We start from the raw sequence: 13,340 nt of genomic DNA on the forward strand, positions 1-13,340 counted from the left end.
TAAACTCCTTTTCGATCCAGTTGCTAAGATACCTACTTATGATCCCGCCTCTTCGCCCAAAGAGAGTTCTTTGATTGGTCTCAATTTTCTTTGCCGTCAAGGTGTAACAGTAGCAACGAATTGGAAGTAAAACAATACCAAACGATGACATTTGGAGTGATCTCTTGTCTGAAGATAAATCATTGTATCTAAAAATAGAAAAAAATGTAATAAATCTAACTTTGACGTCTAACACAAAGAGGGACATGCTTGTAAGTTGTATCGATCTTTTTCATGGAGACAGTACTGCTAGCTTAATCAGCTTGAATTAGTGCTATCTGTGGGCATCGAAGCTAGCGAACTCACGTTAGCTAAATTGAGATTTTCAGCCAGTCAAAGCTAGCTAAACCTTCCTTGGCGACAAATGTTACACGTCTTTTTCCTGTTCGTTATGTTCGTATCAAGTTAATTAGCTGGTAACCAAAGCGCTGGGACCAAATAATGTGTTACTGACGGCCGACTAACTAACTATTGTTTTTACCGTGAATCTAACGTTAAAAACAATGTATGGGTTGGTTAAGGTTAGTTAGCTAGCTGATATTAGCGATGTGGAGCCTGCCAACAGCAGCTTGTCCCCCTTAAGAGCTCATTTGCTTGGCGATGTGCATGCTGAAAGGGTGCTTATTTGTCCAAAATGACTGCCAGACACTGAAACAGAGACGTTAGGCTAGAAGCTAAAATTGGAGGCTGATATCACTTTATCTGACAGCTCTGTGGCCACGACTGTCCCCGGGGAGCTGCCCCACCTCCTGACGTGTGAAAGTGGACAAAGTGCAGAAACACCTATATCCTAGCTGTCTAGATCAAGGTATGTTTGTTGTTGTACTTGGCTTTGTTTAAAGTCCAGTGACAGAGGGGAAAAGGGCAATGTGTAGCCTAATGCACACGTAAGTAGGCTTCTGTTGAATTGTCACAACTGTTGCAGTTCAGGCTCAGTAAACTACTTTTTTGGAAGAGGACTTTACTGTTATATGACATATATGACTTTTCTCCCTAAGCAGCGTTTGTTGACTCATCTGCTCTGACCTGTCAAAGATGGATGAAGCCATGGATTCTCAAAGAAGGTATAACCGTCTAATGAGCATTGGGATTGCTGGAAATGTGTTTGTGCATGTGTGGCAGCTGTGGATGATTTGTCCGGAATTAAAGGCAGATGGTTGAGTTGATTTACTGTACATTTTTTTTTTTTTTTTTTTTATCTAATAAGGGGTATGTGCATGTATTATTTTAACAAGGGAGATGCAAATTGCGCTTTGTGAAATGAAAATGAAATGAGCACACATAAGATACAGTGTGTAATATTTGCCTGTGAAAGAAAGAATATGTAGATTCAACCTGCTAATGAGACCTTCTCATAATTTGTTGTCTTGCTGTTTTGTGGCAGTGTGACTACCGAAGTCAAGCCAGAAGGTGCCAAGAATGATATTCCAAAAACAAATGTTACAGATGGAAAAGATGACCTCTTTTATGGACTCCCAAAGCATGAAATGAAAAATGATTGTGTGACAATGGAGAACACACAAGATGAACCAGCATCTCAGAACTCCATGGACTGTGGGACTGCAAGTGGACTGGAAGAGTCTGGTGTTGCGGGCAGCGAAAATATCGGAGCTCAGATGTACTGTTCCAATGGGCAGAAATCTAAGAGGCCCAACTCACCTGATCCCCACCCTGTCAAAACAACCTGTGTAGCTGCACAGTCTTCCAATCCCAAACTCACCCTCTGTCTCAGTAATAGTCCCAAGAAGGCTGTGAGTACTCCCAGTGAAGTGGAGATGCTGAGTCCTGACAGCCCCATCTGTAAACCCCCGCTCGTCACTAACTCTGCAGACAAGGACCATGATGGCATTGTGTTTTTAGGCCGCTGTGGCCTACCAGTGGAACCTCTGCCGTTTGTCAGAGACTCTGATTCTGGAAGTTTGGCCAAAGACAGAGTTCAGCCGGTTGCCATGGGAGCAGAGGATGTAGAGAAAGCGGAGTGCAGTGGATCATCTGATATAAATCAGGACTTCACTGAAAGCCAGACAGGGCCCACTGTAGGAAGGTACAAATATAATTCCTCAACATATTCACTTAGTACCACTTTTTTATTATTGTAGAATCATCTTCCCTGTTGTATCCAAGCTCCACCATGCTCTCCATGCCCGTCAGTGATAGTGTGATATACTGAGCTGTTCTGCTGTTGTCCCATGCAGTGTCCCATACAGTGTCCCATTCTCATTTGATGACATGGACAGAAGATGGTTGGGGACACCTATTGATGAGCTGAAAAGAATGCCCCAGTGCGCCCCTCCTCTCTCTCACCTGAAGGCAGTGCCTAACCACACTGTCACAATCAGGGTGAGTCCAGCAGCCTTTTATTGTGTTTGTGTTCTTTGTTAGTATGTGTTATGCTGTGAAAGCTGTTGCTGTCAGAAAAAGAAAGCATGCAGATGTGAGTGACTGAGTGTTGTGGGGTGGAACTGTAATGTGCTGCTTAAAGGAGAAAAGGGAGAGGGAAAAGTTAGTGGGAAAGAGAATATAGGGTTTGTGTTGGTTGATGTCTATGCCTGTTTAGATACAAGCAGAGAATGAGGAAAAGGGAAACAGAGCTGGGCAGAGTGAAGTCATCCTCCATCCCCTTAGGGCCTCTTGTCAGTAAAGCTCCTATCAGACTGTCCTCCACTGCTAGTCCCACAGGAACACTGTCAGTGCTGCTATGCAGCTACAACTTGGTCTAGCCATCAACCCCCACCCCACCCAAGCTGAGCTCTCCCATCTCCTCTTAAATCTCAAGAACAATATTGAGTATTTAGTTACTACTGGAAGACAGTTAAGTCTAGAAATGAAAAACACAGGACTGTGTTCAGTTGTTTAGTCAACCACCTAGGTGGAACATATTTTTATTAAGCTGACTTTTTGGAAAGGCAAGAATCAAGCTTGTATGCCGATCAGTTGTTTATTGAGGTTTGAAATAAGGCACCATGTCTCTATATATTTATAGCGACCTCTCCGTTAATTGGGTTCAGGAGAAATATTGCTGTGATATTTTAGTCTAAATGAGTGTGTCATACTTAATTCCACAACACCTCTTAGATTTAAAGCATGTACCATGTCAGATCTTTCAGAAGTTATTAAGAGCCAGCTATTGCAACATACATCTTTTTTATTACCGCTAACAAGCAAAGAGGAAGCAGTCATCTAAATCACCTCTGTTCTACAAACAACAACCTGCAGAGACATCTTCATATTTCTGCCTCTTTGTTTCCCCGTTACAGACAGATCTCCTCAGAGAGGAAGAGGTTCCTGTCCCGTACCCCACCAAGTTCAAGGATGCCTGGGATGACGTGTCTGTGAAGATGCCCTGCTCTGAGAAGAATCTGTTTCCTATGGAGAGTGAGGTATACTAGACATGTGGATAACAGAGTCATGCTCTATAGCTGTTCAGTGCAGCATTTGATTCAAAGGTGCCCATGTAGGATAAAGTTAGTTAGGAACGTTTTTGTACTGGCAAGTTCCCATTTGTGTTGTGTTGTGTAGGATGGAGGTGGCGTCCAAAGTCGGTGGGAGCTGATCCACACAGCCTTGGAGGGAGAGTTCAAAAGTTCTCTGGATGTGAGGGTAAGACAACTGTGCCTGGTGGACTGGGTTGAGTTTGGCCGCATATAGTGATAAAGTTGCATCACTCACCCTCATTAGGCCATGAAAGCATGTCTCTGATATAGGAGTCCATCTGCTTTTAGTACATTCTTCCTATTGATCAGTCATAGCAAACAAAAAGTGATTCCATAAACAACCACAGGATGGCAGTGTTTGCAACAATCACAGCTGGTAAAGGCATGCGTTAAAGGAAGAATGTCGCTGTAATCTGAGATCCTGTGTAGTTTTGTACATTAAACCTGTTAAATCTGTCCATTGTGAGTAAACAACTCTAACTCTCCATATACAGGATGCAATACTGAGATACAACACAGCCCATGCAAAGAGATGGGACTTCACTGCCCTGAACCTTCTTTGCACAGAGGTAAGCTGTACCCACATACAGCAGTTAACTGATTTTTAAAGGCTAGGTCGGGACATTAAAGTGGCATGCAGGAAGATTAAAATAGGCTCCCAAAAACCAACTGGCTACATTATGTTGCCAAAGCCGTCCTTAGGCCCTGAAATGTAAGGTTTTCTGGTTAAAATGTTTGTAGGAATTTTGTCTGAAAATACAGGACATCTTGGGTCACCTGATAAATTACTTTTGAAAAAGTGAATTCCCAGACATCAAAGTTGTATTGTTGTTGAATTATGAGCTGTCTGGTGAATGAGGCCAAGCTATTTTCAGACTTCAATTGGCAAATAGTAAAAAAATAAAAGTATTTGTCAAACATTTAGATTTTTTTATACTATTATATTATATATATATTTTTTTTATACTTATGTTGTATAGTAATGATTTAAATGTCTCAGCTGAGAAATTGTTTTAGCTGAACATGTAGCAGATGAGATTTGAATCCAAATCTTTGAATGGAAAACCTTTTTTTAAATTTCCTATATAATAGGCCTTCATATTAGTCCTTTTAAGAGAAGTGGCATATAAAAAAAAAAGCATCTCCTGATTGAACTGCAGCCAGTTGTGTGCATCACAGTGCTGACAGTTTGTCCCCCTGAGCTTTCCCTTGTAGAGGCTGGCAGTGCTGGTTCACCTCACCACGATTAACTCGGTCTTTAGTCATTTACCCTAATGAGGAACTAAGTTAATGCTAACAATAGTTTTTTTACCGAGAGGGAAGCGTGCTCTTATCCGTTTGGCTGCAAGCCCAACAGTGTGAGTCCTCCTCTTCCAATACCTGTGAGTCTCACAGGAGCAAACGTGTATCATCCAGTTAGGACAGATGGGTACAGAGCATGGCGGCAGCAGCTGTTGCAGATGAACCAGGGGAATGCCTGTCTTTCTTTCTGTCTCTGTCCCGCTTTCTCTTTAACACTCCCTGTCTTCTGTTTACACAGTTAAGGACTGTAATTAGATACCAGTAGTTAGAGAAAGTTCTGTTTTATTCCCATGAGGGTGAATACTTTCATTCATTGTTTTCACATTACTTATTAAAAGCAGTTTTACAAGTGAAATGTATTATATGTTATAATTTTTTTCTTTTTCCCAGTTTACAAGCATCAGTCTTACTCTGATGATGTCTAGTAGAAACATGGCTTCCCCTACTTTTACAGCAGTTAATACCTTGTAGGTGCCATAGGTGCCATCTGTGTCCCTGGAGGAGAATCATATACAGGCAGTACCTTCATGTATGGACAGGCCATATAGCCATCTAAAGTGGCAAAGAGCCACACTTTTTTAATAGATAGCAAATTAATTTCAAGTAGAAACCTATTTTGACGACTTGCATTTAGTCACAGCATGTGGTTTGTTATAAAATCCAGTCAGGATAAGTTCATGGCCAGGTTAGGGCCATTAAGAACAAGATGATTCTTCTAATGGAGCTCTTACAGTTCAGTGGAAGAGTTTGATACTGATTACGGTCCACTCAGATTGATAGTCGAATCGGGTCTTCATCCCTTCTCCGTACTAATTGCATGGCCAAATTCCGACTCTTGTCCAAGCTGGTCTTTTTTCTCCTCCCTGAAATAATTTCTCGGAGTAAGGCAGAAAGCTCGGTAGATCAATAGCTGCCTGAGCCATTTTACAGCTCAATTTAATTAAAAGGGGCCATTAAATCTATAAGGATGCTAAGTAAGGCCAGCAAGAAAGTACAGCCCCCTGTGTGTTGCGTCAGCGACTCCAACTGTCCACTCATGGTCATGAGCGATGTATTTCCTCCGCTCTCGTCATTTCTTCACTGCTCAGGCATTTAGCAAGGGAGGGCTGATGCTGACAGGAGGAGGACAGGTCAAGGTTTGAATACCAAAGACCATGGAACTCAAACTTTTACAGTATGTGCAGTCAGTGGCAAAACAGTCACGTGAGCATGGTGCTTTTTGCTAAATAGTCATTGACTTTGCATTTCTGATCAAAAGATGAATATGTGGCAAAAGTACAGATTGCCGGCTACTGGTTGTGACAGTTCTCAAGTTCTACATGTTGGCAGAATGAGTTGCTGTCATCCAATTCATTATTATTTGTAAGGAGAATGTCAAGAATCAAGCTTTGTTGATGGGTCACAAACATAATGTAGTTAATGTGCATGTAGCATGCAACCAAATATATTAAAATTACTTTAGTTTTTTTGTTTTGTTGAACATAAATTATAGTATATAATATAATCCATTAGTCAGACAATTGCATACTTGCACATAAATCCACAATACCAGTTAGCGTCCATAGAATGAGAGCATTCAGAGCATCCTGACAGCACTTGAGCATTAGTGATTTATGTGTTTTAAGTTAACAGGTGCCATTCCACAACAGATGTGAACAATCCAAAGTAATATTTCTTTCACTCGGATTCAATCTCACGGACTGAATTTCTTGCAGCCTGGGAGACGAGGGGCAATTCTAATGCTTTCATTGTCATACCTTTTTTTCTATGTATTTTATTCTGCTGCCATCCCGATCGCATTTTCCTTTTGTAGGTTTAACAAAATATTCTATTAATCCAGTTCTACTGTAGTTGGCGGTGATCTTGAATCCCTACTGCCGTTCACCTCAGCCAAACAGACCTAATTAAATCTACAGCAACATTTGTGCAGCACTAGGGTAATTGTCAAGAGGTACATAGCCCCTGGGCCAGTGATTGACACTCCACTCCACGTGTAATAGCTGTGGGGGGAAAAAAAAGAATATCCAAATTAGGGCTTGTCTCTCCCCTGTCAAATGAAACTGTCACGATGTCACTTTCTGATGAATGTCTGAAGTCTGAGCAGGAGCCCGGTACAGAGCAGAGTACAGCACAGCGGATGTTCAAATATAGTACATCCACATCCACATTCAAATGTAGCCAGACAGACAACACACTTATATTCCGCTCTCTCTGTTGCACTCTGTCACTTGCTTTGTTTCTCTATCTCACGCACACATAGTGATATTAAAGAAGTATTGAAGTGGGAGAGCGTTTCACCTTAACATCTTATACCTTCACCAAATAAATCATGTCCACTAAATAAAACATTGGCTAGATCTTGTAAATTAAAATGTGAAATCAAGATTAAGTAGGTGGAGCTGCCTGGCAATGAGAATAAGTTGTAGAGACCATAATGGATGGAGGATGAGAGTGTTATGGATCATTAGCCTATGCAGCAGTAAATCTGGACTGTCGTCCTGGAACCTGCTGCCTCAGTTGATCCTAATATCAGTCTGTTATGATGTATGGATGTGGTACAGCAGGTATAGTGTGTGTGTGTGTGTGTGCAGCCTAACCTATGTGTCACTCTAGTGGCTGGTTGCTTCAGCTGTGGGAAGGCTGGGGGCTCATCTCTCTCCCCTCATCCTGCCCCGTCACCCACTACCATCTATTACTCCCGCAGGAGCGCTTTATGATGTCTGCCAGCTCATTACTTCTGACAGCATTTAGTCAGGCCTGCTCTGCAGCCATATAAATGCCCCCGGCCAAATTACCCGCCAAAGACTTCCTGTTTGAAATCAAACCACCCTGCCTCTCTCTCCACAATTGGTCATTTGCATTTGTTCCAGAAGGTCCATTTAATCAGGCAAGCTCCCCTACTAACCTTGATGGAATAAGGCAAGTGATTGATGACACTGACATTCGGAGCCAATACACTCATAAGTGATTGCGTTGTAAATCAAGGTCTATGATGGAATAACTGGGTGTTTATTTTAGAGGGAATCGCAGATGGATGCTGAGGTAAGCTATAGGCTGAAGTATGGATGCCCCGGCCGCGGCAGGCTCGCTCCCAGATTGATGGCAGCCTGGTCTGCAACAAGTTCTGTGTCGTGACCGGCTCTGCTGCATTTCTTTTTGTTCTCCCGCTGCTGAATTGAAGCGTAGTGTTGGGATTATTGATATCTGACCAGTGGGAGTTCACCCTATGAACAACAATAAACCTTCCCAACCTTTGCTGACACTTGGCTCACTCATTTGGTGGATATGAGAGAATTGGGCCCTCTTCCTTAGATATTGGGTGTCGGTAGTATTGGGTTATTCCCACAGCCTCGCTCCCAAGACATTATTATTAGACCATTTACACTTTCCATCAAGCAGTTGGCTACTCCTCACCTATTTCATCGTGTTTCTTTTTCTAGCCAGACATTATTAAACCCTAAAGAAATAAAAAAAAAAAGTGCTATTCAGCTTGTAAAAATGTACAATTTGGCCATCTAACCATAATATGTTCTGGAGGCTTTGAAGTTTCAAAATATCTGATATTGTGCCTTTATTAGAAGTTCAAGTGTAACACAGTTAAAGTGACAAGGAAAAAACATTTCAGTGGTGTCTGTCTTCCGTAATTCGATGTATTTCCGGTTGAAATAAGATTTTGGGGTGGGACGTAACATAGGGAGGGCCTGTTCAAAAGTGTGTGGGCTGGACTATAACAAACATGGAAAGAGAAAGGCAGTGAAACCCATTGCAGGCTCTGTGTAGTTGGTGAAGCAACCACTGTGAGATGCTTTGCGCATAATCTCAAACTGTCACAAATTTCAGACTATTCAAAATGAATAAATTCAAGCCACCGGGACACAACCATGGTGTCTTAAGAAAAGAGGGTTTTAGGGGTGAACATCCAAAAATGCACCACCATACCATGTTGCCACTCGTGTCACACTGAAAGTTGTGAAGTTGCAAGTTTTATATGATGGGAGGGGTGGAGGAGAGGGATGCTCAAAATCTGTGTTGGTATTATTGGTTGGAATTTTTATGGATGCCTACTGGTACACACACTGGTTTTCCAGGAAGGAAAAGTAATGAGAGTTTGATATAAATATACAAATTTTACATTTTTTGTCATTTCTTGCTAAGTGGGTTGTGATATGGACAATTAACTAACATGGTTAAAAAATATTTTTTCATTTTTCATTGTGACTTTAACATTTATCCGAGAACAACCTTTACATTAACTGTTTTTTTGGTAGTAAAACGCAGTGTTAACAAACGGCACATCACTAGAGATCTAATCAGTCACTCTGACTGCTGGCTCTGAGTAATCGTCTGCCTAACTAGGCAGACAGCTCCACAGAGATGTCCCGTTTAACAATGCTTTTGCCTGTCTGCCTCTCTCCTCTTCCTCCTTTTCCTCCTCTCCAGTGTCTTGAGCATTGCGAGGCGCAACACCTGTTAGAGGTCGTCCTCCCAGCCATGGTGAAGTTGGCGCTCAGTGCTCCTCGCCTCTGCACAATGGTACGTGTTATATGTTGTGTGTTAGTACTTTAGTTGTGTGTGTGTGTGTGTGATTTTTGTATGTTTATGTATGTGTATGTGGTGGGGGGTTGTTTATGTTTGAGTTGTGTGACAAGATAGAAAGGTGGGCAGTTGAGATTGGTTGTGGGAAGTCAAGTGTTTGGCGGTATTAAGGTGAGGAGGAGGAGGAGGAAGAGTGTAAGTGTCGGCAATAAGGGAGGAGAGGAGAAGGATTAGACGGTGGATGTTGTACAGGATCTGCTCGTGAGTTACAGCTGGTAGGTAATGAATGCCCCTTTTCCGTCTGTAGCAAGAACTGCTTCATTAGAAAAGGGGAGCGAAGGAGGAGAGGTCTGTCTCGTGTCCAGTCATCTGTCTGATGTGTAATGCCTGTGGATTTGAAGAAATTCACCCCAGGAGCCCACATACTGCTGCATTCAGTGCTCCACTAAGCTAAGGCCAGTTCTTTTTTAAGATTAAAATTCAATACAGCCTATTCACTTTGATTTCCACACTAGACCACTCTCCTCCAATGTTATGAGATACAGTGAGCAACGATGTTTTGGGAATCAATAGGAAATGATACCCAATTTCTGCCTGCCATTTTGGAGTTTGGCTAAGGAAAAGATTAATGAATGTGAAAAAATCCCCCCCTGCCTCCCCCTTTCCATGAGACCAGGGTAACATTAAACCAGACAAGCCCTCTCTTTTATTCACGTCAAATGGAGCTGACTGATGTCACAGATCTTTTAAATGTCATACCCATCTGTCTTCATTTCTTTTTCTGTCATCTATCATGGACACACAAGAATGCCAAGATCTGTATGTCTCTAATTCAATTCTCTATTCAGTTTTCTCAATTTAATTTAATAGTTTATTCAACCCCCACTTTGGTCAGGAGAGGAGAATCATTCTAGTCGTGATTGGAGACAGAAACCACGGTCAGAAAGTCAAAGCATCTTCAGGTTTACCTAAAGGACAGCCCTTCTGGTACAGATCTCACCTCATGAGAGCGCTATTTCTGGTGGTTGGATAATGAAGCATTCCTACTGTCTCCCTTTTCTCTGCGGTATTTAGCGGCGAGGCTAATGTTTATGTGTGTGTTATTAGAGCTGGTATTGATCAGCCATCAGGGCAGCCTTGGGAGGCTCTTTAGCTCTAATCAGCAGAGATGGATGGGCCCTCTGGGTCTGACTGAGCCAGCCTGGGAGAGAGCAAGAAGCCCAGGACCTTAATTACTACCACCCATTTACCTAATGGAACTCTCCCTGCCTCTCCTGCTTGCTGGATTGCTAAACTAATTATCTTCCCCCACCAGCCCCTCGACCCTACTGCACCCACCCATGTAGCTTTGTGTGTTTCTTCTGCCTCTTTCCTCATGTCTCCACTCCCCCCCACCCCCCCCCGCCCTGGTCTCCTGTCCCTCTACTTTTTCTTTTTTTTGTGCTTTCTTTGTCACCACCCCTTCCTTGCACTCCCTGTTTCTTCATTCGGTTTTGTTCTCTCTGCTCCTCAGCCCATTCCCCTACTGAAGTCAAGGATGAACCATTCCCTGACTCTGTCTCAGGAGCAGATAGCCTGTCTGCTGGCCAATGCCTTCTTCTGCACATTCCCCCGCCGCAACTCCCGCAAGTCAGAGTACTCCAATTACCCTGAGATCAACTTCTACAGGTAAAGGCACACTATCCATTGCTCCAAACTGGAGGGACACAAAACAATGATCAATAGCTCACTAAGGTAATTCATACCGGTGTTTAGCCAGCGTGATCTTGGCAGGGCGGCGCTGCAGGAGTTCTATGTATTTCATTCACAAAAATGACATTCCCTCTCTGAGTCCCTCTGTAACCCATTACTTTAAGCAGAAGACCGAATAGGCCTTAGCAGACTCAGATATTGATCCTCAGTTAGCTTCATTGCTGTAGTCCATAAGCTTCAAGAAGAAGAATGAGAGAAGTTCACAATGCTGTCAGACAGGAGTATGATTGGACTCACTGGGGTCATTATGCTCATATCTAGCCCTCCACCACTGTGTGAACTTTCCATGTTAACAAGGTTTTGTTGGCCACAGACACAGCAAATTAAATTACAGGACCAGATTTCTCACAGTGTTTTGAGTAAAAGTGGAATCCCCCAATAAGTAGGAATGTAATACTTTTTTTAAAAGATATGAGCTATGATTTATTAGGGCTATACACCATAGTCAGGTAGAATGTGTAAGGATTGAGTGGCTCTGTTTTTAGTGATCCTAGAATCTAGAGGGAAGTAAACATATTTCCATAAGGGGGCACTACTGCCTTGAAAACCCCAAAATGATGGATTCTACATTTTCACTCAGCTTCTGCTCATTTAGTCAGTGCTGTGTAAACATCATGTGTTTCGAGTGTTTCCAGTGCAGCACTAAAGTTTCTTCAAAATAACTGCCATATTTTGCAGCTGGCATACAGTACGGTCATGAAAAGCTGTCTGACCTTTAAAGAAAGCTCCAGCATGTGGTCTGTAATTTGATTTTGTCACACAGCAGATCTATGCTTGTTTTGAGTTGTGTGCCATTACATTGTATGCTGTAACTGCCTCTGTCACCTTATAGGCTTAGGATGCGACTGCAGTGGGAATCTCTCTGGGCCGGTTTCTGTTCTGTGCTTTGTGTGGGAGAGAGTGTCAGTGTAGGAGTGTTTCATTGGTGTTTTCTGTTTCTACCTACTCAAACCCAGTGGTGTGTTAAGAAAGCCTGGGATGGCTAATTGAAACAAATGAATGTTTTGATAGACTGTATGTTTTAAAGTGTACAGCTATCCATCTCTTTGTGGCCTCTCTTCATCTTTCTGACTTTATGTGGAAGTGAGTTGAATGATACATGTCTCTAGTCAGGCCTAAATGTATGACAGTAATAGCTATCCCATTGTTATACTTGAAGTACGTAGCCTCCACTATACTGTTGTAATGTGTGCAGGCAACACTCCAGTTACTGCACTCCAGTCCATCGTCACAGTTTTCTGGAATCTGTCTTTGTTAATGAAGTCAGGCTTACTCTGTTGGATAATGATTTCTTAATTGTTGTTGTATTTGTCTAGATTAGATTATTTTATTATTTCCGCTCAAGACATTTGGTAAGAAAGTGTTCAGCAGACACCCAATTGCATTTGATAGGAATATTTTGGACACTAACATCTTTAACTAGATTTGGCCAGGGTTGATAATAGCTAGGAAGTGGATTTGTTGCGGGGCGGTAAACAGAGTTATTGCAGGATTTTGTTACCAGCTCTGATACACATGGACCGTAGGCACCTCCATAAACACTGGACATAGTCCAGATTTCACCACAATTCAATTTTTCCCAATTTCTCTGAGGCACCCTACCTCTCATTAGTGGTATGCGATAACGGCTGGTACTGTAGTCTGACACAGCTGGAGACGTTGGTTTGGTCATACTCTATTATGATAGTGCTTATACTCTGTATAGAACATGAAGGGTAGGTTTAGCACTGTGTAATTTAGATTTTTCCAGCAATCCCCATAGGCCCCAACTGCTATCTTTTAGTCTAATTAGCCATCTGCTCTCCCTTGGGGGTTCAACAGTATTATTTTATGAATCCCAGGGATTGTCATATTGATTATCTGTGTGACCATTTGATTTGGCTCACATTTCCCCCCTCCAACTGCCTCATTTTATTTAAACCCTAATCCTACAATCACAATCAGTCATCTCAGTGTGCCTGTATCAGCACATGATATCTCCGTCCCCATCAACTGTCAGTGGTGGGCTAAGTGGGAAGGCCTGTGTAATAATGTAAGCATTGATTCTGATGGCAGGGCTGGCTGTTTAAGACCCATGCCAGCGCTGGGTTGCAGGAGGTTGGCCCTGCCTTCACTATCAGCATTTCTGCCTGCAGCCAACTGCAGGAAAGAGAAAAAATAGTCTGAGTGTTTCTGAGAAGATGAGACAAGACAAGACGACCAGCGCCAGCTAAAATGGGCCCTGGATCGTTACTAGCCCTCCCTTTCCCCCGTAATTGAGGGAGTGTCCGTCACTTT

The 13,340-nt window shown here is 42.5% G+C and overlaps 1 protein-coding gene across 2 annotated transcripts in view; it reads left to right on the top strand.

Annotated features, from left to right (window-relative positions):
• The first annotated feature begins 114 nt into the window (after nt 1-114).
• The window catches only part of parga (poly (ADP-ribose) glycohydrolase a), a 29,930-nt gene continuing 16,704 nt past the window's right edge, over nt 115-13,340 (top strand). Inside the window, exons 1-10 of one of the 2 annotated variants that reach the window (XM_078288879.1) lie at nt 115-251; nt 749-847; nt 1,038-1,103; nt 1,424-2,083; nt 2,235-2,379; nt 3,297-3,419; nt 3,559-3,639; nt 3,968-4,042; nt 9,216-9,308; nt 10,825-10,979. In XM_078288879.1, the coding sequence (XP_078145005.1) occupies nt 1,075-1,103; nt 1,424-2,083; nt 2,235-2,379; nt 3,297-3,419; nt 3,559-3,639; nt 3,968-4,042; nt 9,216-9,308; nt 10,825-10,979 (1,361 nt within the window). In that variant the 5' untranslated portion in view covers nt 115-251; nt 749-847; nt 1,038-1,074. The remainder of the gene's footprint in view (nt 252-748; nt 848-1,037; nt 1,104-1,423; nt 2,084-2,234; nt 2,380-3,296; nt 3,420-3,558; nt 3,640-3,967; nt 4,043-9,215; nt 9,309-10,824; nt 10,980-13,340) is intronic. The other variant, XM_071908164.2, reaches the window with a different exon arrangement.

This window comes from Centroberyx gerrardi, chromosome 15 (genome assembly GCF_048128805.1).
Source record: "Centroberyx gerrardi isolate f3 chromosome 15, fCenGer3.hap1.cur.20231027, whole genome shotgun sequence".
Lineage (NCBI taxonomy): Eukaryota > Metazoa > Chordata > Actinopteri > Beryciformes > Berycidae > Centroberyx > Centroberyx gerrardi.